The sequence below is a fragment of the Oncorhynchus keta genome, chromosome 25, assembly GCF_023373465.1.
Source record: "Oncorhynchus keta strain PuntledgeMale-10-30-2019 chromosome 25, Oket_V2, whole genome shotgun sequence".
Taxonomy (NCBI): Eukaryota; Metazoa; Chordata; class Actinopteri; order Salmoniformes; family Salmonidae; genus Oncorhynchus; species Oncorhynchus keta.
The window spans coordinates 4,710,047-4,733,278 of record NC_068445.1 but is presented as its reverse complement, the minus strand read 5'-3'; the positions used below and the strand labels follow the sequence as shown (position 1 = coordinate 4,733,278).

Here is a 23,232-nt window from a genome sequence, read left to right as displayed (position 1 = left end):
ACTTCCTGATGGGCCGCCCCCAGGTGGTTAGGGTAGGTAGCAACACCTGCCACGCTGATCCTCAACACTGGAGCTTCCCAGGGGTGCATGCTCAGTCCCCTCCTGTTCTCCCTGTTCACCCACAACTGCATGGCCAGGCATGACTCCAACACCATCATTAAGTTTGCAGACGACACAACAGTGGTAGGCCTGATCACCAACAATGACAAGACAGCCTATAGGGAGGAAGTCAGAGACCTGGCCGGGTGGTGCCAGAATAACAACCTATCCCTCAACGTAACCAAGACTAAGGAGATTATTGTGGACTACAGGAAAAGGAGGACTGAGCACGCCTCCATTCTTATCGACGGGGATGTAGTGGAGCAGGTTGAGCGCAAGTTCCAAGTTCCAAGTTTCAAGTTCCTTTGTGTCCACATCAACAACAAACTAGAATGGTCCAAACACACTAAGACAGTCGTGTAGAGGGCACGACAAAGCCTATCTTCTCAACTGTTTTTACCCCCAAGCCATAAGACTCCTGAACAGGTAATGAAATGGCTACCCGGACTATTTGCATTGTGTGCCCCCCCAACTCCTCTTTTTATGCTGCTGCTACTCTCTGTTTATCATATATGCATAGTCACTTTAACTATACATTCATGTTCATACCACCTCAATTGGGCTGACCAACCAGTGCTCCCGCACATTGGCTTACCGGGATATCTGCATTGTGTCCCACCACCCACCACCTGCCAACCCCTCTTTTACGCTACTGCTACTCTCTGTTCTTCATATATGCATAATCACTTTAACCATATCTACATGTACATACTACCTCAAATCAGCCTGACTAACCGGTGTATGTATGTAGCCTCGCTATTCCTATAGCCTCGCTACTGTATATAGCCTGTCTTTTTACTGTTGTTTTATTTCTTTACCTACCTATTGTTCACCTAATACCTAAGTATTAGTAAGCATTTCACTGTAAGGTCTACCTACACCTGTTGTATTCAGCGCACGTGACAAATAAACTTTGATTTGTCTTTCCTTTAAAGATGATGTGAGATTATGGTTATTGTATTCTGCTTTGTGAGGGTACATTGTAATCTCTAAACTGTCAGGATCGAGTGAAGATATTCACAAAGATACAAACACAAGACTAGGGTTGAACCACTGAAGTGGTGAGAGGACAAGCACTAGAGGCAGCTGAACCCAGAACTGTAGGGAAGTATTCCTCCATCTGCATTCAGACCTAAAGACAGTAAATCATGAACATAAGGAACCACCTAATGGTAAAATAACATTCCATTTCTGTCCCCTATCAGGAATACCTATGATCAATGGCTGCAATCTTTCCCACACCAAAGTATGCTGTTGCATGACTGATAAGCTAATGATATATGTTCCTCTGCTCGACAGATTGAGATGTCTGTGTTTCTGTGCCCAACACGAGGGTAGCCGCGGCAGCTCAACCTACAAATATGTGTTTCATTTCCTACATGGATTTTATCAGGCATCTGTGAAGATATATATATATATATTTCAACATCAAATAGAACATCAGCTTGAATGGTCATAGTGGGTCTTCCAGCTGATTTGATGGTGAAATATATATATATATCTATTGACTAGAGGGAACACCCTGACCCCTCTCAAGTAGAATGATTGCTATATAAACTCAGCTAAAAAAAGAAACGTCCTCTCACTGTCAACTGCGTTTATTTTCAGCAAACTTAACATGTGTAAATATTTCTATGAACATAACAAGATTCAACAACTGAGACATAAACTGAACAAGTTCCACAGACACGTGACTAACATAAATTGAATAATGTGTCCCTGAACAAAAGGGGGGATCAAAATCAAAAGTAACAGTCAGTACCTGGTGTGGCCATCAGCTGCATTAAGTACTGCAGTGCATCTCCTCCTCATGGACTGTACCCAATATTCCAGTTCTTGCTGAGAGATGTTACCCCACTCTTCCACCAATGCACCTGCAAGTTCCTGGACATTTCTGGGGGGAATGGCCCTAGTCCTCACCCTCCAATCCAACAGGTCCCAGGCGTGCTCAATGGGATTGAGATCCGGGCTCTTCGCTGGCCATAGCAGAGCACTGACATTCCTGTCTTGCAGGATATCATGCACAGAACGAACAGTATGGCTGGTGGCATTGTCATGCTGGAGGGTCATATCAGGATGAGCCTACAGGAAGGGTACCACATGAGGGAGGAGGATGTCTTCACTGTAACGCACAGCGTTGAGATTGCCTGCAATGACAAGCTCAGTCCGATGATGCTGAGACACACCGCCCCAAACCATGTTGGACCCTCTACCTCCAAATCGATCCCGCTCCAGAGTACAGGCCTCGGTGTAACGCTCTTTCCTTCGAAGATAAACGCGAATCTGACAATCACACAAGGTGATACAAAACCGCATCTAGTCAGACAAGAGCACTTTTTGCCAGTCCTGTCTGGTCCAACGACGGTGGGTTTGTGTCCATAGGCGATGTTGAGGGCCTGCACGCCCTCAGTCCAGCCTCTCTCAGCCTATTGCGGATAGTCTGAGCACTGACGAAGTGATTGTGCATTCCTGGTGTAACTCGGGCAGTTGTTGTTGCCATCCTGTACCTGTCCCGCAGGTTTGATGTTCAGATATACCGATCCTGTGCAGGTGTTGTTACACGTGGTCTGCCACTGCGAGGACGATCAGCTATCCATCCTATCTCCCTGTAGCACTGTCTTAGGCGTCTCACAGTACGGACATCTCACAGTGCAATTTATTGCGCTGGCCACATCTGCAGTCCTCGTGCCTCCTTGCAGCACGCTTAAGGCACGTTCACGCAGATGAGCAGGAACCCTACTGTTAGGAGAATCTTCTCCCCTTAGGCCTGGCAAGTCTGAGAGAAAGATACTGTACTAAAAACAAATAGGTGGATTTTTAGCAACACCAAAGTGGGATCATAACTTTGAGTAGGCTGTAGTTGTGATGCGGGGGTAGCGCCTTTGAGGGGATTACCTTCCATTCTGCTAATTAAGGTTGGGGTGTTTACAAATATGACAGGACTACAAGCTAATAGTGGCAATTTATTTTAATGAGGGTCACTCGACTGTGCTCTTTATCAGGCTTACTGACAGTCTGTTGAATATGTCTAAGCCACGTGTCACCTCCGAAACCCCTTCGATAGAAAACCCACATATTATATTAATTACAATTAAGTCACACAGCGGTGGATTACTACTCTGGTAGGGATCTGTTCAAAGGTTTTGTTTGAAGTCATTGTGACTCTCTCAATTGTAAAGCTAATTCCCATTTCCTGGGATTTGATATAGTCCCTCCGATGTATTAGCCTACAAGATGGTGCTGACTATGGCTGTAGTGCATAGTATGGCTGCAGCGTAGCAGGGCTGTAGTGTAGAATGGCTGTAGTGCAGCAGGGGTGTGGTGTCAAGGCTGTGCTGTAGAAGTGTTGCAGGTCTGTAGTGTAGCAGTGTTTTAGTGTAGCAGGGCTGTAGTGTAGCAGGGCTGCAGTGTAGCAGTGCTGTAGTATAGCAGTGCTGTAGTGTATCAAGGCTGTGGTGCAGCAGGGCTGTGGTGTATCAAGGCTGTAGTGTATCAAGGCTGTGGTATATCAGGGCTGTAGTGTAGCAAGGCTGTTGTGTATCAAGGCTATGGTGTATCAGGGCTGTAGTGTAGCAGTGCTGTAGTGTATCAAGGCTGTGGTGTATCAGGGCTGTAGTGTAGCAGTGCTGTAGTGTATCAGGGCTGTAGTGTAGCAGTGCTGTAGTGTATCAAGGCTGTAGTGTAGCAGTGCTGTAGTGAAGCAGTGCTGTAGTGTATCAAGGATGTAGTGTAGCAGTGCTGTAGTGTAGCAGTGCTGTAGTGTATCAAGGCTGTAGTGTATCAATTCTGTAGTGTAGCAGGGCTGTAGTGTAGCAGGAGTGTAGAAGTGCTGTAGTGTAGCATGGCTATGGTGTAGGAAGGATGTAGTGTAGAATGATTGTAGTGTAGCAGGGCTGTAGTGTAGCATAGTTATAGTGTAGCATGGCTGTAGTGTAGCATGACTGTGGTGTAGCAGTGCTGTAGTGTAGCAGGGCTGGAGTGTAGCAGTGCTGTAGTTTAGCAGTTATGTAGTGTAGCAGTTATGTAGTGTAGCAGTGCTGTAGTTTAGCAGTTATGTAGTGTAGCAGTTATTTATTGTAGCAGTGCTGTAGTGTATCAATGCTGTAGTGTAGCAGTGCTGTAGTGTATCAGGGCTGTAGTGTATCAAGGCTGTAGTGTAGCAGTGCTGTAGTGTAGCAGGGCTGTAGTGTAGCAGTGCTGTAGTGTAGCAGTGCTGTAGTGTATCAAGGCTGTAGTGTAGCAGTGCTGTAGTGTAGCAGGGCTGTAGTATATCAAGGCTGAAATGTAGCAGTGCTGTAGTGTAGCAGGGCTGTAGTGTATCAAGGCTGTAGTGTAGCAGTGCTTGAGTGTAGCAGTGCTGTGGTGTAGCATGGCTGTGGTGTAGCAGTTATGTAGTGTAGCAGGGCTGTAGTGTAGCAGGAGTGTAGAAGTGCACTAGTGTGGCAGGTACATAGTGTAGCAGTGCTGTAGTGTAGCAGTTATGTAGTGTAGCAGTGCTGTAGTGTAGCAGTTATGTAGTTTAGCAGTGCTGTAGTGTATCAAGGCTGTAGTGTAGCAGTGATGTAGTGTATCAAGGCTGTAGTGTATCAAGGCTGTAGTGTAGCAGTGCTGTAGTTTAACAGTTATGTAGTGTAGCAGTGCTGTAGTTTAGTAGTTATGTAGTGTAGCAGGGCTGTATTGTAGCAGTTATGTAGTGTAGCAGTGCTGTAGTGTAGCAGTGCTGTAGTGTATCAAGGCTGTAGTGTATCAAGGCTGTAGTGTAGCAGTGATGTAGTGTAGCAGTTATCTAGTGTAGCAGTGCTGTAGTTTAACAGTTATGTAGTGTAGCAGGGCTGTAGTGTAGCAGGAGTGTAGAAGTGCTCTAGTGTGGCAGTTATGTAGTGTAGCAGTGTAGTTTAGCAGTTATGTAGTGTAGCAGTGCTGTGGTGTAGCAGTTATGTAGTGTAGCAGTGCTGTAGTGTATCAAGGCTGTAGTGTATCAGTGCTGTAGTGTAGCAGTGCTGTAGTGTAGCAGTGCTGTTGTGTAGCAGTGATGTAGTGTATCAAGGCTGTACTGTAGCAGGGCTGTAGTGTAGCAGTGCTGTAGTTTAGCAGTTATGTAGTGTAGCAGTGCTGTGGTGTAGCAGTTATGTAGTGTAGCAGTGCTGTAGTGTATCAAGGCTGTAGTGTATCAAGGCTGTAGTGTAGCAGTGCTGTAGTGTAGCAGTTATGTAGTGTAGCAGTGCTGTAGTTTAACAGTTATGTAGTGTAGCAGTGCTGTAGTTTAGTAGTTATGTAGTGTAGCAGTTATGTACTGTAGCAGGGCTGTAGTGTAGCAGTGCTGTACTGTAGCAGTTATGTAGTGTAGCAGTGCGGTAGTTTAGTAGTTATGTAGTGTAGCAGTGCTGTAGGTTAGCAGTTATGTAGTGTAGCAGTGCTGTAGTGTATCAAGGCTGTAGTGTATCAAGGCTGTAGTGTAGCAGTGATGTAGTGTATCAAGGCTGTAGTGTAGCAGGGCTGTAGTGTAGCAGGGCTGTGGTGTAGCATGGCTGTGGTGTAGCAGTTCTGTAGTGTAGCAGGAGTGTAGAAGTGCTGTAGTGTAGCATGACTGTAGTGTAGCAGGGCTGTAGTGTAGCAGTGCTGTAGTGTAGCAGGGCGCAGTGCTGTAGTGTAGCAGTGCTGTAGTGTAGCAGTTATGTAGTGTAGCAGTGCTGTAGTTTAGTAGTTATGTAGTGTAGCAGTGCTGTAGTTTAGCAGTTATGTAGTGTAGCAGTGCAGTAGTTTAGTAGTTATGTAGTGTAGCAGTGCTGTAGGTTAGCAGTTATGTAGTGTAGCAGTGCTGTAGTGTATCAAGGCTGTAGTGTATCAAGGCTGTAGTGTAGCAGTGATGTAGTGTATCAAGGCTGTAGTGTATCAAGGCTGTAGTGTAGCAGTGCTGTAATGTAGCAGGGTTGTAGTGTATCAAGGCTGTAGTGTAGCAGGGCTGTAGTGTAGCATGGCTGTGGTGTAGCATGGCTGTGGTGTAGCAGTTCTGTAGTGTAGCAGGGCTGTAGTGTAGCATGGCTGTGGTGTAGCATGGCTGTAGTGTAGCAGTTCTGTAGTGTAGCAAGGCTGTAGTGTAGCAGTGATATAGTGTAGCAGTGCTGTAGTTTATCAGTTATGTAGGGTAGCGGTGCTGTAGTTTAGCAGTTTTGTATTGTAGCAGTGCTGTGGTTTAGCAGTTATGTAGTATAGCAGTGCGGTAGTTTAGTAGTTATGTACTGTAGCAGGGCTGTACTGTAGCAGTGCTGTAGTGTATCAAGGCTGTAGTGTATCAAGGCTGGAGTGTAGCAGTGCTGTAGTGTAGCAGGGCTATAGTATATCAAGGCTGAAATGTAGCATGGCTGTGGTGTAGCATGGCTGTGGTGTAGCAGTTCTGTAGTGTAGCAGGGCTGTAGTGTAGCATGGCTGTGGTGTAGCATGGCTGTGGTTTAGCAGTTCTGTAGTGTAGCAGGGCTGTAGTGTAGCATGGCTGTGGTGTAGCATGGCTGTAGTTTAGCAGTTATGTAGTGTAGCAGTGCTGTAGTGTTGCAGTTATGTAGTGTAGCATTGTGGTAGTTTAGTAGTTATGTACTGTAGCAGGGCTGTACTGTAGCAGTGCTGTAGTGTATCAAGGCTGTAGTGTATCAAGGCTGGAGTGTAGCAGTGTTGTAGTGTAGCAGGGCTGTAGTATATCAAGGCTGAAATGTAGCAGTGCTGTAGTGTAGCAGGGCTGTAGTGTATCAAGGCTGTAGTGTAGCAGTGCTTGAGTGTAGCAGTGCTGTGGTGTAGCATGGCTGTGGTGTAGCAGGAGTGTAGAAGTGCACTAGTGTGGCAGTTATGTAGTGTAGCAGTGCTGTAGTTTAGCAGGGCTGTAGTGTAGCAGTTATGTAGTGTAGCAGTGCTGTAGTGTAGCAGTTATGGGGCTGCTAGTGTAGCAGTGCTGTAGTGTAGCAGTGCTGTAGTTTAGCAGTTATGTAGTGTAGCAGGGCTGTATTGTAGCAGTTATGTAGTGTAGCAGGGCTGTAGTGTAGCAGTTATGTAGTGTAGCAGTGCTGTAGTGTAGCAGTTATGTAGTGTAGCAGTGCTGTTGTTTGGCAGGGCTGTAGTGTAGCAGTGCTGTAGTGTATCAAGGCTGTAGTATATCAAGGCTGTAGTGTAGCAGGGCTGTAGTGTTTCAAGGCTGTAGTGTATCAGTGCTGTAGTGTATCAAGTCTGTAGTGTATCAAGGCTGTTGTGTAGCAGTGCTGTAGTGTAGCAGGGTTGTAGTGTATCAAGGCTGTAGTGTAGCAGGGCTGTAGTGTAGCAGTTATGTAGTGTAGCAGTGCTGTAGTGTAGCAGTTATGTAGTTTAGCAGTGCTGTAGTTTAAGAGGGCTGTAGTGTAGCAGTTATGTAGTGTAGCAATGCTGTAGTGTAGCAGTTATGTAGTGTAGCAGTGCTGTAGTGTAGCAGTTATGTAGTGTAGCAGTGCTGTTGTTTGGCAGGGCTGTAGTGTAGCAGTGCTGTAGTGTATCAAGGCTGTAGTATATCAAGGCTGTAGTGTAGCAGGGCTGTAGTGTTTCAAGGCTGTAGTGTATCAGTGCTGTAGTGTATCAAGTCTGTAGTGTATCAAGGCTGTTGTGTAGCAGTGATGTAGTGTATCAAGGCTGTAGTGTATCAAGGCTGTAGTGTAGCAGTGCTGTAATGTAGCAGGGTTGTAGTGTATCAAGGCTGTAGTGTAGCAGGGCTGTAGTGTAGCATGGCTGTGGTGAAGCATGGCTGTGGTGTAGCAGTTCTGTAGTGTAGCAGTGCTGTAGTGTAGCAGTGATGTAGTGTAGCAGTGCTGTAGTGTAGCAGTGCTGTAGTGTAGCAGTGATGTAGTGTATCAAGGCTGTAGTGTATCAAGGCTGTAGTGTAGCAGGGCTGGAGTGTAGCAGGGCTGTGGTGTAGCATGGCTGTGGTGTAGCAGTTCTGTAGTGTAGCAGGAGTGTAGAAGTGCTGTAGTGTAGCATGACTGTAGTGTAGCAGGGCTGTAGTGTAGCAGTGCTGTAGTGTAGCAGGGCTGTAGTGTATCAAGGCTGTAGTGTAGCAGGGCTGTAGTGTAGCAGTGCTGTAGTGTTGCAGTTATGTAGTGTAGCAGTGCGGTAGTTTAGTAGTTATGTAGTGTAGCAGTGCTCTAGGTTAGCAGTTATGCAGTGTGGCAGTGCTGTAGTGTATCAAGGCTGTAGTGTATCAAGGCTGTAGTGTATCAAGGCTGTAGTGTAGCAGTGCTGTAATGTAGCAGGGTTGCAGTGTATCAAGGCTGTAGTGTAGCAGTGCTGTAGTGTATCAGGGCTGTAGTGTAGCATGGCTGCGGTGTAGCATGGCTGTGGTGTAGCAGTTCTGTAGTGTAGCAGGGCTGTAGTGTAGCAAGGCTGTGGTGTAGCATAGCTGTGGTGTAGCAGTTCTGTAGTGTAGCAGGGCTGTAGTGTAGCATGGCTGTGGTGTAGCATGGCTGTGGTGTAGCAGTTCTGTAGTGTAGCAGGGCTGTAGTGTAGCAGGAGTGGGGCTGCTAGTGTAGCAGTGCTGTAGTTTAGCAGTTATGTAGTGTAGCAGTGCTGTAGTTTAGCAGTTATGTATTGTAGCAGTGCTGTAGTTTATCAGTTATGTAGTGTAGCGGTGCTGTAGTTTAGCAGTTTTGTATTGTAGCAGTGCTGTAGTTTAGCAGTTATGTAGTGTAGTAGTGCTGTAGTTTAGTAGTTATGTAGTGTAGCAGGGCTGTATTGTAGCAGTTATGTACTGTAGCAGGGCTGTAGTGTAGCAGTGCTGTAGTTTAGCAGTTATGTAGTGTAGCAGTGCTGTAGTGTATCAAGGCTGTAGTGTATCAAGGCTGTAGTGTATCAAGGCTGTAGTGTAGCAGTGCTGTAGTGTAGCAGTTATGCAGTGTAGCAGTGCTGTAGTTAAACAGTTATGTAGTGTAGCAGTGCTGTAGTTTAGTAGAGTTATGTAGTGTAGCAGGGCTGTATTGTAGCAGTTATGTACTGTAGCAGGGCTGTAAGCAGGGCTGTAGTGTAGCAGTGCTGTACTGTAGCAGGTATGTAGTGTAGCAGTGCTGTAGTTTAGTAGTTATGTAGTGTATCAGTGCTGTAGTGTATCAAGGCTGTAGTGTATCAAGGCTGTAGTGTAGCAGGGTTGTAGTGTATCAAGGCTGTAGTGTAGCAGGGCTGTAGTGTAGCATGGCTGTGGTGAAGCATGGCTGTGGTGTAGCAGTTCTGTAGTGTAGCAGGGCTGTAGTGTAGCATGGCTGTGGTGTAGCATGGCTGTGGTGTAGCAGTTCTCTAGTGTAGCAGGGCTGTAGTGTAGCAGGAGTGGGGCTGCTAGTGTAGCAGTGCTGTAGTTTAGCAGTTATGTAGTGTAGCAGTGCTGTAGTTTAGCAGTTATGTATTGTAGCAGTGCTGTAGTTTAACAGTTATGTAGTGTAGCAGTGCTGTAGTTTAGTAGTTATGTAGTGTAGCAGGGCTGTATTGTAGCAGTTATGTACTGTAGCAGGGCTGTAGTGTAGCAGTGCTGTACTGTAGCAGTTATGTAGTGTAGCAGTGCGGTAGTTTAGTAGTTATGTAGTGTAGCAGTGCTGTAGTTTAGCAGTTATGTAGTGTATTAGTGCTGTAGTTTATCAAGGCTGTAGTGTTTCAAGGCTGTAGTGTATCAAGGCTGTAGTGTAGCAGTGCTGTAGTGTAGCAGTTATGTAGTGTAGCAGTGCTGTAGTTTAACAGTTATGTAGTGTAGCAGTGCTGTAGTTTAGTAGTTATGTAGTGTAGCAGGGCTGTATTGTAGCAGTTATGTACTGTAGCAGGGCTGTAGTGTAGCAGTGCTGTACTGTAGCAGTTATGTAGTGTAGCAGTGCTGTAGGTTAGCAGTTATGTAGTGTAGCAGTGCTGTAGTGTATCAAGGCTGTAGTGTATCAAGGCTGTAGTGTAGCAGTGATGTAGTGTATCAAGGCTGTAGTGTAGCAGGGCTGTAGTGTAGCATGGCTGTAGTGTAGCAGGGCTGTAGTGTAGCAGTGCTGTAGTGTAGCAGGGCTGTAGTGTAGCAGTGCTGTAGTGTAGCAGGGCTGTAGTGTATCAAGGCTGTAGTGTAGCAGGGCTGTAGTGTTTCAAGGCTGTAGTGTATCAAGACTGTAGTGTATCAAGGCTGTAGTGTAGCAGTGATATAGTGTATGAAGGCTGTAGTGTATCAAGGCTGTAGTGTAACAGTGCTGTAGTGTTTCAAGGCTGTAGTGTAGCAGGGCTGTAGTGTAGCAGTGCTGTAGTGTAGCAGTGCTGTAGTGTAGCAGTGCTGTTGTGTAGCAGGGCTGTAGTGTATCAGTGCTGTAGTGTAGCAGGGCTGTAGTGTATCAAGGCTGTAGTGTAGCAGGGCTGTAGTGTTTCAAGGCTGTAGTGTATCAGTGCTGTAGTGTATCAAGTCTGTAGTGTATCAAGGCTGTGGTGTAGCATGGCTGTGGTGTAGCAGTTCTCTAGTGTAGCAGGGCTGTAGTGTAGCAGGAGTGGGGCTGCTAGTGTAGCAGTGCTGTAGTTTAGCAGTTATGTAGTGTAGCATTGCTGTAGTTTAACAGTTATGTAGTGTAGCAGTGCTGTAGTTTAACAGTTATGTAGTGTAGCAGTGCTGTAGTTTAGCAGTTATGTAGTGTAGCAGTGCGGTAGTTTAGTAGTTATGTAGTGTAGCAGGACTGTAGTTTAGCAGTTATGTAGTGTAGCAGGGCTGTAGTGTATCAAGGCTGTAGTGTAGAAGTGCTGTATTGTAGCAGTGCTATAGTATAGCAGGGCTGTAGTGTATGAAGGCTGTAGTGTAGAATGGCTGTAGTGTAGCATTGCTGTATTGTATTATGGTTGTAGTGTAGCAGAAGTGTAGCCGTAGCAGATGCAGTCTCAGTAGGGGTCAGTGCAGCCCAAAAGAGAGGGCAGCTCTGTCCCCTTAACTCCACACCACAGGCATATTCCTGTTCCTTGGACACGCTGCAGCCAATTTAGCACTCGCTGCAAGTGTCCTTCCTGCCACAGAGTGCTATTCATCGCTCTCATTATCGTCTGACTGAGGCACGTTTTGTAAAGGACAGGACGGGGGAGGGAGCAGGGATTGAGTCATCATGCTCGTCCAATCAGAATGGGCCCCAGGTCTAACTATAGACTAAGGTGTTGTTGGGGGCCGGATGAAAGGGGAATTGTGGCATGAGTAAGGGTTTGCGTAGTGCAGAGAGCTTAGTAGCAGGGGCTAGCTGCCATGCATTATTACCGGTCCATCCAAAACCTATTGCAAATTATATGATTTAGGTTTTAGTGCTTAAACATCTAATTAGCACTAGGATTTAGAATGGGCCATACTGAAATTGAAATATTACATAACATTTTAATTTACCATCAAGAAGACATGCACAGGGCAGTCTGTGTTTTTGAGGGAGAAGAGCTAGTCAGCGGAGGACATAGAGAACCTTGATATGCTCGAGTCCCAAATTCACACACACATGCACACACACAGCCTTTAACCTGATAGCCTGTCCCTCCTCACCCCTCCTTCCTGATGTTGACAGCGTGAAAACCGCCTGATGTGCTCTGAACACCAAATCAGGTTAAGTCTCTGCTCTGCCGTCTCCTCTCTGCAAGAACGCTTAGTTTATCTCACTCAGACAAGCGCCTCAGGATCAACTGAATTTTCACTCTCTCCCTGACTCAGCCCATATTACAAAAATGGTAATACTTGCATAATGGGACATTATATGATCAAGATGTTGAAATCACTGATCGTTTGGAATATTCACCAGGTTATGTTGTGTTTTTCTCACTTTGTACATAACCAAATCAAATCACATTTTATTGGTCACATACACATTGTTAGCAGATGTTAATGTGAAATGCTTGTGCTTCTAGTTCCAACAGTGCAGTAATATCTAACAAGTAATCGAACAATTCCATAACAACTACCTTATACACACAAATGTAAAGGGATGGAATAGGAATATGTATATATATATATATATATATATATATATATATATATATATATATATATATATATATATATATATATATATATATATATATATAGTATTTGGATGAGCGATGGCCTAGCGGCATAGGCAAGATGCAATAGATGGTATAAAATACAGTATATACATATGAGATGAGTAATGTTAGATATGTAAACATTATTAAAGTGGTATTATTTAAAGTGACTAGTGATACATTTACAAAAGTTGCCAATGATTTGCATCTGTATGTAAGCAGCAGCCTCTCTGGGTTAGTGATGGATGTTTATTAACAGTCTGATGACCTTGAGATAGAAGCTGTTTTTCAGTCTCTCTGTCCCAGCTTTGATGCACCTGTAGTTACCTCACATTCTGGATGATAGCGGGGTGAACAGACAGTGGCTCGGGTGGTTGTTGTCCTTGATGATCTTTTTGGCCTTCCTGTGACATCGGGTGGTGTAGGTGTCCTGGAGGGCAGGTAGTTTGCCCCTGGTGATGCGCTGTGCAGACCGCACCACACTCTGGAAAGCCTTGCGTTGGATGGCGGTGCAGTTGCCATACCAGGCGGTGATACAGCCCGACAGGATGCTCTCAATTGTGCATCTTTAAAAGTTTGCCAGGGTTTTAGGTGACAAGCTAAATTTCTTCAGCCTCCTGAGGTTGAAGAGGCGCTGTTGCGTCTTCATCACCACACTGTCTGTGTGGGTGAACCATTTCAGTTTGTCTATGATGTGTACACCGAGGAACTTTCCACCTTCTCCACTACTGTCCCGTTGATGTGGATAGGGGGCTGCTCCCTCTGCTGTTTCCGAAAATCCACGATCATCTCCTTTGTTTTGTTGACGTTGAGTGAGAGGTTGTTTTCCTAACACCACACTCCGAGTGCCCTCACCTCCTCCCTGTAGGCTGGCTCGTCATTGTTGGTAATCAAGCCCACTACTGTTGTGTCGTCTGCAAACTTGATGATTGAGTTGGAGGCGTGCATGGCCACGCAGTTATGGGTGAACAGGGAGTACAGGAGGGGGCTGAGCATGCACCCTTGTGAGGCCTCAGTGTTGAGGATCAGCTAAGTGGAGATGTTGTTGTTTCCTAACTTCACCACCTGGGGGCGGCCCGTCAGAAAGTCCGGGACCCTATTGCACGGGGCAGTGTTGAGACCCAGGGCCTCAAACGTAATGATGAGCTTGGAGGGTACTATGGTGTTGAATGCTGAGCTGTAGTCAACGAACAGCATTCTTACATAGGTATTCCTCTTGTCCAGATCGGATAGGGCAGTGTGCGGTGTGATGGCAAATGCATCGTCTGTGGACCTGTTGGGGCGGTATGCAAACTGAAGTGGGTCTAGGGTGGCAGGTAAGATGGAGGGGATATGATACTTGACAAGTATCTCAAAGCACTTCATGATGACAGAAGTGAGTGCTACTGAGCGATAGTCATTTAGTTCAGTTATCTTTGCCTTCTTTGGTACAGGAACAATGGTGGCTATCTTGAAGCATGTGGGGACAGCAGACTGGGATAGGGAGTGATTGAATATGTCCGTAAACACACCAGCCAGCTTGTCTGCACATGCTCTGAGGACGTGGCTAGGGATGCCGTCTGGGATGCCGTCTGTGCCCTTGAAAATATCTGTAGTGTAAAATAAGGAAAAACTGACGAATACAGTAGATGAAAACATGTTTGAAGCACATAATCATTCTAATCAAATTACCTTAGCAAATTGAACCATTTGGCAATGTGCAGATCATTAAATTATTATATGTTAATGACAGAATCAAATGCAAAGAGGCTGCCTTGGACTCAGTTCCTAAGTTTTTGGCCCTGTGCCTGTGGTGTAGCGAGATAGAAGAGGGGAATGTTTGTTGAACTGACATGTGGACTAGCACATGCCCATCTCTCGCTGGGCGGATTAACTGCATTCCCCCAAGTAATCCGATCTCTCTCACCTGATTTGCCGACTACAGAGCGCTTTAAAGTCCCACTTTTCCACCTCTGACCTTCCGGGGGTTGCTTGCTTCTCACAAAGGACCAAATCATGGCTCAGGCTGTGTTTGACTCGCTGTGTTATCGGCTGCTGCAGGCAATCGGAATGGCTCAGTCATTTAAAGTGGTGGCCGTGAACTAGACAAAGTGAGAGGAGACCTTTAGATGGGTTACACTGAGAGCAGCTCGACTTACTCAGGCACAGGTTTTTCACTGGATTGACTGTTATACCCCCTATGGTATCTGTGGTGTCATACATGTGTATTCTGCCTGCTATGGTTCTATTGCTGCCAGTGATGTATAAAAGCCCTGTGCTGTACTACTAATAACATGTATTTATGGGATAAATATAGATTAAGTTGATCTGCATGTTGAAGGCAAAATATATTCAAGGTGCCTAAATGCCTAAAAAGGTGCCTAAAAGGGGAAGTTGAGAGAGGAAAATACAACAAATGCTGTCTGTGACATCCCACATCTGGACACAGGCAGGTGACAACCATATCAAATACCTGAGTGTCCCAGTAGGCCAATTACATACTTTGCTGTGTGTTCAGCTCTGAATGGAATCAATGATTTATGTTTGCAATATGCATTAGACTCACTTTGGTATGAGTAGACCCTTCTTTGATCATTCATACTGTATTCTCACGCAATTCTATTAAATAATGCAGGATAATGATCTTGAAAAGCATTTATTTTCAAAGGCTTGAATAGCTAATGGTGATTGGCTGTTGTTGTTGTCAATAATGCACACACTAGTCATTGTTTGTCAGGTTCATAGTTCTTAATGAGATCGTTCGGCCCCTCTTGGTTGAATTAATTAAAACATAATCTCCCTTGATTGCGACAGCCTCTCGCTATCAAGATGGCGTCCCTTCGACAAGTGCTTGTTTGTTAACTTGGGCGCTAATAATGTTTTAGTCAGTGGGGTACTGAGTCTCTAACCGGGTGTTTTCATGTCAATCACACTGCCGTTTACATGCAAGAATAATTACTTGTGATTGTCCTCTGGTGACACCACATATCACAGTTACAGCCAAGGTCTTTAAAGAGAAGAGATGGAGATAAACAAGAAATGTGCTTCACTTTGCCAGCATCTCCAATTGACAACAATGATTACCAACAGTTCCTTCAATAATAATTCACACCCCTTGACTTTTTCCACATTTTCTTGTGTTACAGCCTGAATTTAACGATGCGATATGCAGAAATTGCTACTCAATTTCCTGGTTGCTAAAATTCTAATAGTTTATGACAAAACAAGTAATATATAGTGTAGAGAATTATTGTACTGTTTATACTACAATGAAATGTTTTTTTTTCAGCTGTTTGAAGCTGGTGTACAAAACCTAAAGAACAAGATGCAAAAATAAAATCTAAGAACGACAAGCCTACAAATAGCGCATGTAGAACAGATCTACCACTTCTTAGACTTGCTTTCAATGAGAATGACATCTTTAACCTCTCTAGGGTATGTGGGACGCTAGCGTCCCACCTGGCCAACATCCAGTGAGATTGCAGAGCACCAAATTCATATACAGAAATACTCATTATAAAAATTCAGACGAGATACAACTATTAAACGCAGGTTTAAAGATGAACTTCTTGTGCATCCAACCACGGTGTCAGATTTAAAAAATGCTTTACGGCAAAAGCATACCTTACAATTATTTGAGAACATAGCCCAGCAGACAAATCATTACAAACAGTAACCAGCCAAGTAGAAGAGTTACACAAGTCTGAAATAGAGATACAATTAATCCCTTACCTTTGATGATCTTCATATGGTGGCCCTCAGAAGACATTCATTTACTCAATAAATGTTCCTTTTGTTCGATAAAGTCTCTTTATATCCAAAAACCTCCATTTTGTTCGAGTTTTCTTCAGTAATCCACAGGCTCAAACGCAGTCAAAACAGGCAGATAAAAAAAATCTAAATTGTGTCCGTAAATTCATAGAAACATGTCAAACGATGTTTATATTAAATCCTCAGGTTGTTTTTAGCCTAAATGATATATAATATTTCAACCTGACAATAATGTTGTCAATATAAAAGGTAAAGAAGAAAGCCACTCTCTCGGGGTTGCGCATGAAAAAGCTCTGTGACACGGTAGGGTCCACTGGTCTGGTCTAGTCTGGTCTTACCCCCTCATTTATCAGAATACAAGCCTGAAACAATTTCTAAAGACTGTTGACATCTAGTGGAAGGCATAGGAACTGCAATTTGAGTCCTAAGTCAACGGATACTCTAATTGCATTGAATAGAAAACTACAAAACCCCTCCCAAAAAATTAAGTTAGTTTCCTTACCTTGTAAGCCGTCTGTGGATACCAATGCATGCTTTGGTTTTGTTTACCTGGTTACAGTTTCAAATGCAAACGTTTTAGCATTTTTGGTACAAATCCAATGCAAGTTAATGATACCTATATTAGCATGTTTGCACTTCATGTCCAAATTATATTATTTAACTTCATTGAGTTAATCAATCTTTCTATACTTTATAATGACATGCTAACATAATAATAATGCTAATGCTAATGCTAATATAGGTACCATTACATTGGATTTGTGCCACACATTTGAAACAGTGGCCATGGATTGCTGTCATAACTTGTCCAAAGTCTACGTATAGAAACCAATATGTAATTTGGGTGAACTATCCCTTTAACGTTGAGGGGGGGAAAATCTTGACACTTTTCCTACCGAATAGCAGGAACAGCTCAATCTAGTGTTCAGAACCTGGTTATACCAGGATGTATTATGTGACATAAACCTAAAATATTCAGTGACTAATTTCTCTGAACAAAGTAAAAAGAAACATCACAAAATTTGCTGGGAATATATTACATAGTATGAAGAAACAATCATTCAAACCCCATCTCCATACTGGTTTAGGTTGTTGGTTGTTGGTTTAGGGTGGCATGGGGTCTGGGAGGTCCATTGGTCCTACTCATTGGTAGAAACACGTTTGTTCCAAATGTGATGCTGGGTACTGTATTTATTTCATATTATATGAATCCTATCAATTCAAATGACCAATGTGGGTGCAATCAATTAGATTCATTTCTCAGAAATCAAATTATACTGCAACAAAATAATTTCACAGCAATGCTAGTCTAAAGAAATGATTTTAAAACAATCTGAGATGGTTGGTGTCAATATCTATTTGAGGTGTATCAACCCATACTCTACTGTGTGTCTCAGCTCTGGCAGTTCAGCTCTTAGAAGTCTGAGCAGTCAGGTCTGTTTCATGTCTCTCCATCCCATCCTCACTCCCAAAGTTTAAAGATGTATGTCACCTCTTAAAATCTTGTTAATCTACCCATCATGACCGATTTCAAAAAGACTTTACAGAGGAAGCATAACATATGATTAGGTTAAATCAGAGACTAGTCACACAAACACACATCCGTTTTCCAGCCAAAGAGAGGAGTCACAAAAAGCAGAAATAGTGATAAAATGAATCACTAACCTTTGAGGATCTTCAACAGATGGCAATCATAGGACTTCATGTTATACAATACGTATGTTTTGTTTGATAAAGTTCATATTTATATCCAAAAATCTCAGTTTTAGCCACACCAATTTAACAGAAATAGTCACCATAAACTTTGTGTTCCTCCATGTGCTCCTTAAAAATAACGGTGTATATATGGCAAGTTTGCCAATATGATGTCTGGAACAGGTAGCACATTACAACATTACATACCACAATGGACACAGGGCTTACCTATGTTGTTGTGAAGTTCCTCAACTTTCAGAACGCAGTATTGCATGCGTCTTTCAACAGTCACGCTGCTAACATTCAGAAATAGACAGAAAATCCTAATTTGGAGTTTTGATTGTATGCTGTGTGATGTGGACTTGGACAAATGCCATCAGCTGATTTGAGGTAATGTGTGTGATTATGGATATGTTAGATCCTGCACTTAAGATGTTGAAGACAACATCTCAGAAAGACAAAGCATCCACACAGGCTTACATTTTAATCATATTTGAGTTCTTAAGCTTGCAGAGTATGTTCCATATTCAGGAAGTCAGTGTGTATATTCTCTGAAGAGTAGGGGCATGCTTTAGAGTGGGATTAAGTGTTTTAGTACTCACTTTACTAGAGGGGGGAATAATGGGTATATTGCCAAATTTCATTCATGCCAAGTTATGGTTATCATATGCAACCTTATACTTGTGTTAATGAGGCTGACATAATGTCATAAAGTAGGTTCCTTTGTGAGATATACTGTACTATCACAGGACACATGTTATTCTTAGCAGGACTTGGCCCCATACACTAAACAACGCCCGTAACAGATTCCAGACATAGAAAACCGAGACTGTGGACCAATGTTGATTTTCGAAAAGAAAACACAGTTTGCTGACTTCGATCTGCCTCAAAAGAACAAGATGACCGACTTTTATCACTGTTGAAGACACATACATTCCTTAAATTCCTTTAACTTATTGTAACCTACTTTCTTTACATTGCATTGCTAATCTCTACACGAGGATTGGTTTAACAGCCTGCTATATGTGTTTGTTGAGAGTCCTAAACCTAAAATGGTGTGTAGCATTAATGGTCGATCCCAGGAAACCATTTGATTTATTAGATTCAAGGAACCAGCCCGTCTGTCTCTGTGAAAGCATCTTGTGGGAGGCAGAATCAACTAACAAATGGAGCAAATTCAATGCATACTCCCCACCAATGCATGCTAATGAGAATGATGTCCTGCTAATTGCCAACATGTGTGCTTCAAAGTGCTTCAAATGTGTGCTTCAAAGTTAATGTGCCTCTTTTCTGTTTTCTTGGCTCTTGCAGATGTTAACGAATGCGAGAAAGAACCGTGTAAAAATGGGGGCATCTGCACAGATCTGGTTGCCAATTACTCTTGTGAATGCCCTGGGGAGTACATGGGAAGGAACTGCCAATACAGTAAGTGCTGTGTCTTTCATGATCACCCTTGCCTGGCTCTTCTGCGTACAACTGATGACGTTGGTAGCTAGTGCTGGCAAACAGGGAAAGAGCATTCTTTCATTTTGTGAGGGCTTTAGGTAATGGGATTGTTCCATGTCCACCTCTTTATCCATCTTTCTGTATCTAAATCCCCAAGCGACTTTGTCTGTGTGCTGTGGAGATTGTTGTCAGTATTCAGTGTTGTTCAAGATGAGACTGACTTTGACAAAAGCTCCTACATGATTGCAGACAGACAATCAATGAGGAAGATGTTGCAAGAGACACACACACAAGCATACATATTCTTAACCTTACCCAGACATCACCAGACATAGTCCCTGTGTAGGGACAGGCACAATCTCTTATAGTTACAGCAATGTGCTAGTTTTGAGCAGTCCGGTGGGAGCTGAACTGAATATTTTATAACTCAGACATTGGAGCAACTTGTGGCACCGTCTAGCAGAGATTTTGTCAAAGAGAAGGAAAATATGTTGCCAGAGAATGTACAATATGCAGTCAAGTACAGCTGCGGTGGTTTAGTATTAAAGTTGTTGTTGAAAACGATAAGTCCACACACATTTATGTATACTCGGTTCTTGTGCTATAATTTACCTGTAGAGTGCAATCTTCTATTATTGTCTCATATTGGATCCATATCTTACAGTAAGATCATATACTATATAATTTCACAATGTGTGGCTATGAGAAAAGTTTGGGCTTTAGTTTGAAACATCTTGCCATGACATCACAACCCACACATGGATAAACCACTCACCAAAAACAATGATGACAAAGTTTTTCCCAGAAATGCATACTGAAGCATAGTTCATGCTTTCCTGGAAGAAGACTAATCACTTCCTTCATTTCCTGTCTCTTATTTTGTGGAGAGTCAAATAAGTGAAGTCACTCATTAGCAATTTTCCGGCATATCCCCCTTAGCATTGCTTATTCATAGCAACCCCTTCATATCAGTTATCAGAACACAGTTATGCAACCACAGTTTTGAGTTCAGAGATGATTACCCACTTATTTGATAAGCATCAATATTGGAAATATGGCACCACAGTGGATACCATTTCCACCAGCAAAGTTTGGTCTTTTTGACGCATTCAGAGCTCAGTTCTGATTTCCGATCTGTATTTTTTATTTTATTTTTATGATTACGCACTGATTCAGGAGCAGACAAAATTACTTTATTAATCAGGCAAGGGTTGGGAGCCTTGAACTGTTTTTCAAACTGGCTTCTGTGCTTCACCACAGCCATTGCTGTGAAGAAAGTTGTTTGAGGGATTAATTGAAGTCTGCACATGCCAGATAGCAGAGTCCTTTTCCAACAGAGGGAAATATCACTACAAAGTGCCTCCGCATTTACAGTCTGTAAACAATTTAATCGAGATATGCTCCAGAAAATCATCATAATGTCCTTATGTTTGTATTTTGTAAAGGCCTCAAGTGTGAAGGTTGTCTTTTTTACCTTATCGTCATGACATTTTCAATGTCCGAACAATTTCTATGGAGCAATAACGTTCGCGTTGTAGAACATTGTTCTTGTCCACAACTAATTGTAATTGTTGCTAAAGATATTTCATCTGAATAATGGTTGGCAGTAGAAAACTCAAACCAACCATGCCCTGTGAACTGTTTCATAAAACACATATCATGGAAATCCATGGAAAGTTCGAATTGACCATCTGATACTATGTCAAGTCCTGAACAATTCTGGTATTGTGATACAAAGGAGGCTGCTGAGGGGAGAACGGCTCATAATAATGGCCGGAACGGCGCAAATGGAATAGAATCAAACACATGGAAACATGTTTTTTATGTATTTGATGCCATTCCACTCCAGCCATTGTCACAAAGCCCGTTCTCCCCAATTAAGGTGCCACCAACCTCCTGTGATTGTGAAGCATGCTGCAAGGAAATCCATAACAAACTGTTTGAAATACATATCATGGATGTGAATATACCAATCCATGAATCAGGGGCAAAACTCAAGGGCTTGTTATTCTAAATCTATCAGGCAATCTTCATCTGTTGAAAAGTAATTATTGGAAATGAACAGTGATACTTGTCTGAGATTTGACAGGACACATTTACTCATGCCAATGTCATGGGGCAATGTATCCCTTCAACCTGACCAAGGCAGCTTTCATTGAGTGCAAACCCTGTCTTTGATTCGGATGAAAGCGGAAGATCAGACGAAGACTGGAGGTAGACAAAGACCGACTAAATGTTAGTCTGAGAGCTGTATGGAGGAGAGAGAAAGTAGCCTACTCTAGATGGTTATTTGATTATTTCCAAGGCTGCACAGAATGAGAGGACTGTTCACTGCCTCTCTCATCATCTTCAAAAGTGGCTTGTTTTTCCAAACCTTGGAGCTTGTTGGCAAAAAGAAACCTTGTTCGTTCGTTAGGCCATTTCTGGATGTTGGGTCCGGTTTCCTCTCACTGTTAGCACCCTACTGTGATTGTCTCTGTGTCGCCTCAGGCTATTAGCTATATCACCAAGCAACTGTTACTGCCTATAAATATTTTGGGGGATGTCTTGAGTGTGTCATTCAATAGGGCCAGGGGTGGTTTATCTCAAGCTAAATGAGTGTAAGTGAGTTAAAGGACTGCCTTGAGGATTGGTGGGAGTTCAGTCGGGACTTAATCACCCTAGTGAATGCCCACTGTTATGGTGTGTGTGTGTGTACATGCCTAGGTGTGTGTGTTGCTGTGTGTGCGTGCATCAAGTCAGTGGGTATTCACAGTAAATGAGTAAAACATAATTCTGTTTGTGTGCAATTTTTCTTTTTACGAATCCACATATCAGAATGTGTTTGCTATTCTCTCCCCATTCCTTCAGTCTTTCTTCTTCTGAGTATTGGTGCAGTTACTTTAATTTCAGTGTGGCTCTAATTAGTTGCTGCTGTAGGTTGGCCTTGTGGGAGATGGATTCAGCTGTCACATGATAGCGACGGTGGCATTAGTGATGTGTGCTGTCGGAGGGGCTGATGTATGCACAGGGGGCAGCAGGCCGAGGCCTAGGGCTGGCAACCACAGCTGCTCTGCTCTGACGGATGCACGGCTGACAGACAGCTCATTAAAGATGTGCCTTCATCCCGACAAGAAGATCATTGTCACAGAGTTGCATTAGCGTTGTTATAGTGTTGCTTCTACAGGATTGATAAAGTGTTAGAGCATTTGCTTGTGTTTTTCAGTGTGAAAGAATGGCTTCCCTGGCAATACAGTTGGGGAGTGGGGTGGGGCGGTAAAACTGAACTAGTTTTCTGGACAGGCATTATATGATAAGGACATGGTTCATTGTACATGATGCTGCCAGAGATTCCCTGACAAGCGTGTTTTACATACGTACCCCTTTCAAAACAAATTGAATGTCCTTGATTGAGTGATCGTGTGTGTGGTAAGAGAGAGCAATAGATAACTAGTGAGAGAGTTTTTCGACCAGACTGTTTAGCATTTATGTTTACAGCTGTTAAACTACGTTTAGTCAGGAAGATACACTGTATGTGGACACCTGCTTGTTGAACATCTCATTCCAAAATCATGGTATTAATATGGAGTTAATGGGCAATTAGGCCTGGCTCGCAGTCGGCATTCCAATTTATCCCAAAGGAGTTCGAAGGGGTTGAGGTCAGGGTTCTGTTCAGGCCAGTCAAGTTCTTCTACACCGATCTCAACAAACATTTTCTGTATGGACCTCGCTTTGTGCACAGAGGCATTGTAATGCTGAAACAGAAAAGGGCCTGCCAAAAAGTTTGAATCACAGAATTGTCTAGATTGTTATTGTATGTTAAGATTTCCATTCACTTGAACTAAGGAGCCTGAACAATGAAAAACAGCCCTAGACCATTATTCCTTCTCCATCAAGCTTTACAGTTGGCACTATGCGTTTGGGCAGGTAGCGTTCTCCTGGCATTGGCCAAACCCAGATTCGTCTGTCGGACTGCAGCTGCTTCAGAGTCCAATGGCGGTGAGCTTCACACCACTCCAGCTGACGATTGGCATTGCACATGGTGGTCTTAGGCTTGTGTGCAGCTGCTCGGCCATGGAAACCCATTTCATGAAGCTCCCGACGAACAGTTATTGTACTGACGTTGCTTCCAGAGGCAGTTTGGAACTCGGTTGCAATACTTGCTACCGAGGACAGACGATTTGTACGCGCTGAGCTTCAGCACTCAGTGGTCCCGTTCTGTGAGCTTTTGTGTCCAACCACTTCGCAGCT

General features: G+C 43.5%; 1 protein-coding gene across 3 annotated transcripts in view; it reads left to right on the top strand.

The window, feature by feature from the left end:
* LOC118358027 (EGF-like repeat and discoidin I-like domain-containing protein 3) overlaps window positions 1-23,232 on the top strand; it is a 264,375-nt gene that overhangs the window by 154,752 nt on the left and 86,391 nt on the right. For all 3 annotated transcript variants that reach the window (XM_035735396.2, XM_035735395.2, XM_035735397.2), the window contains one exon: window positions 18,868-18,981. In XM_035735396.2, coding sequence (XP_035591289.1) covers window positions 18,868-18,981 — 114 coding nt within the window. The remainder of the gene's footprint in view (window positions 1-18,867; window positions 18,982-23,232) is intronic.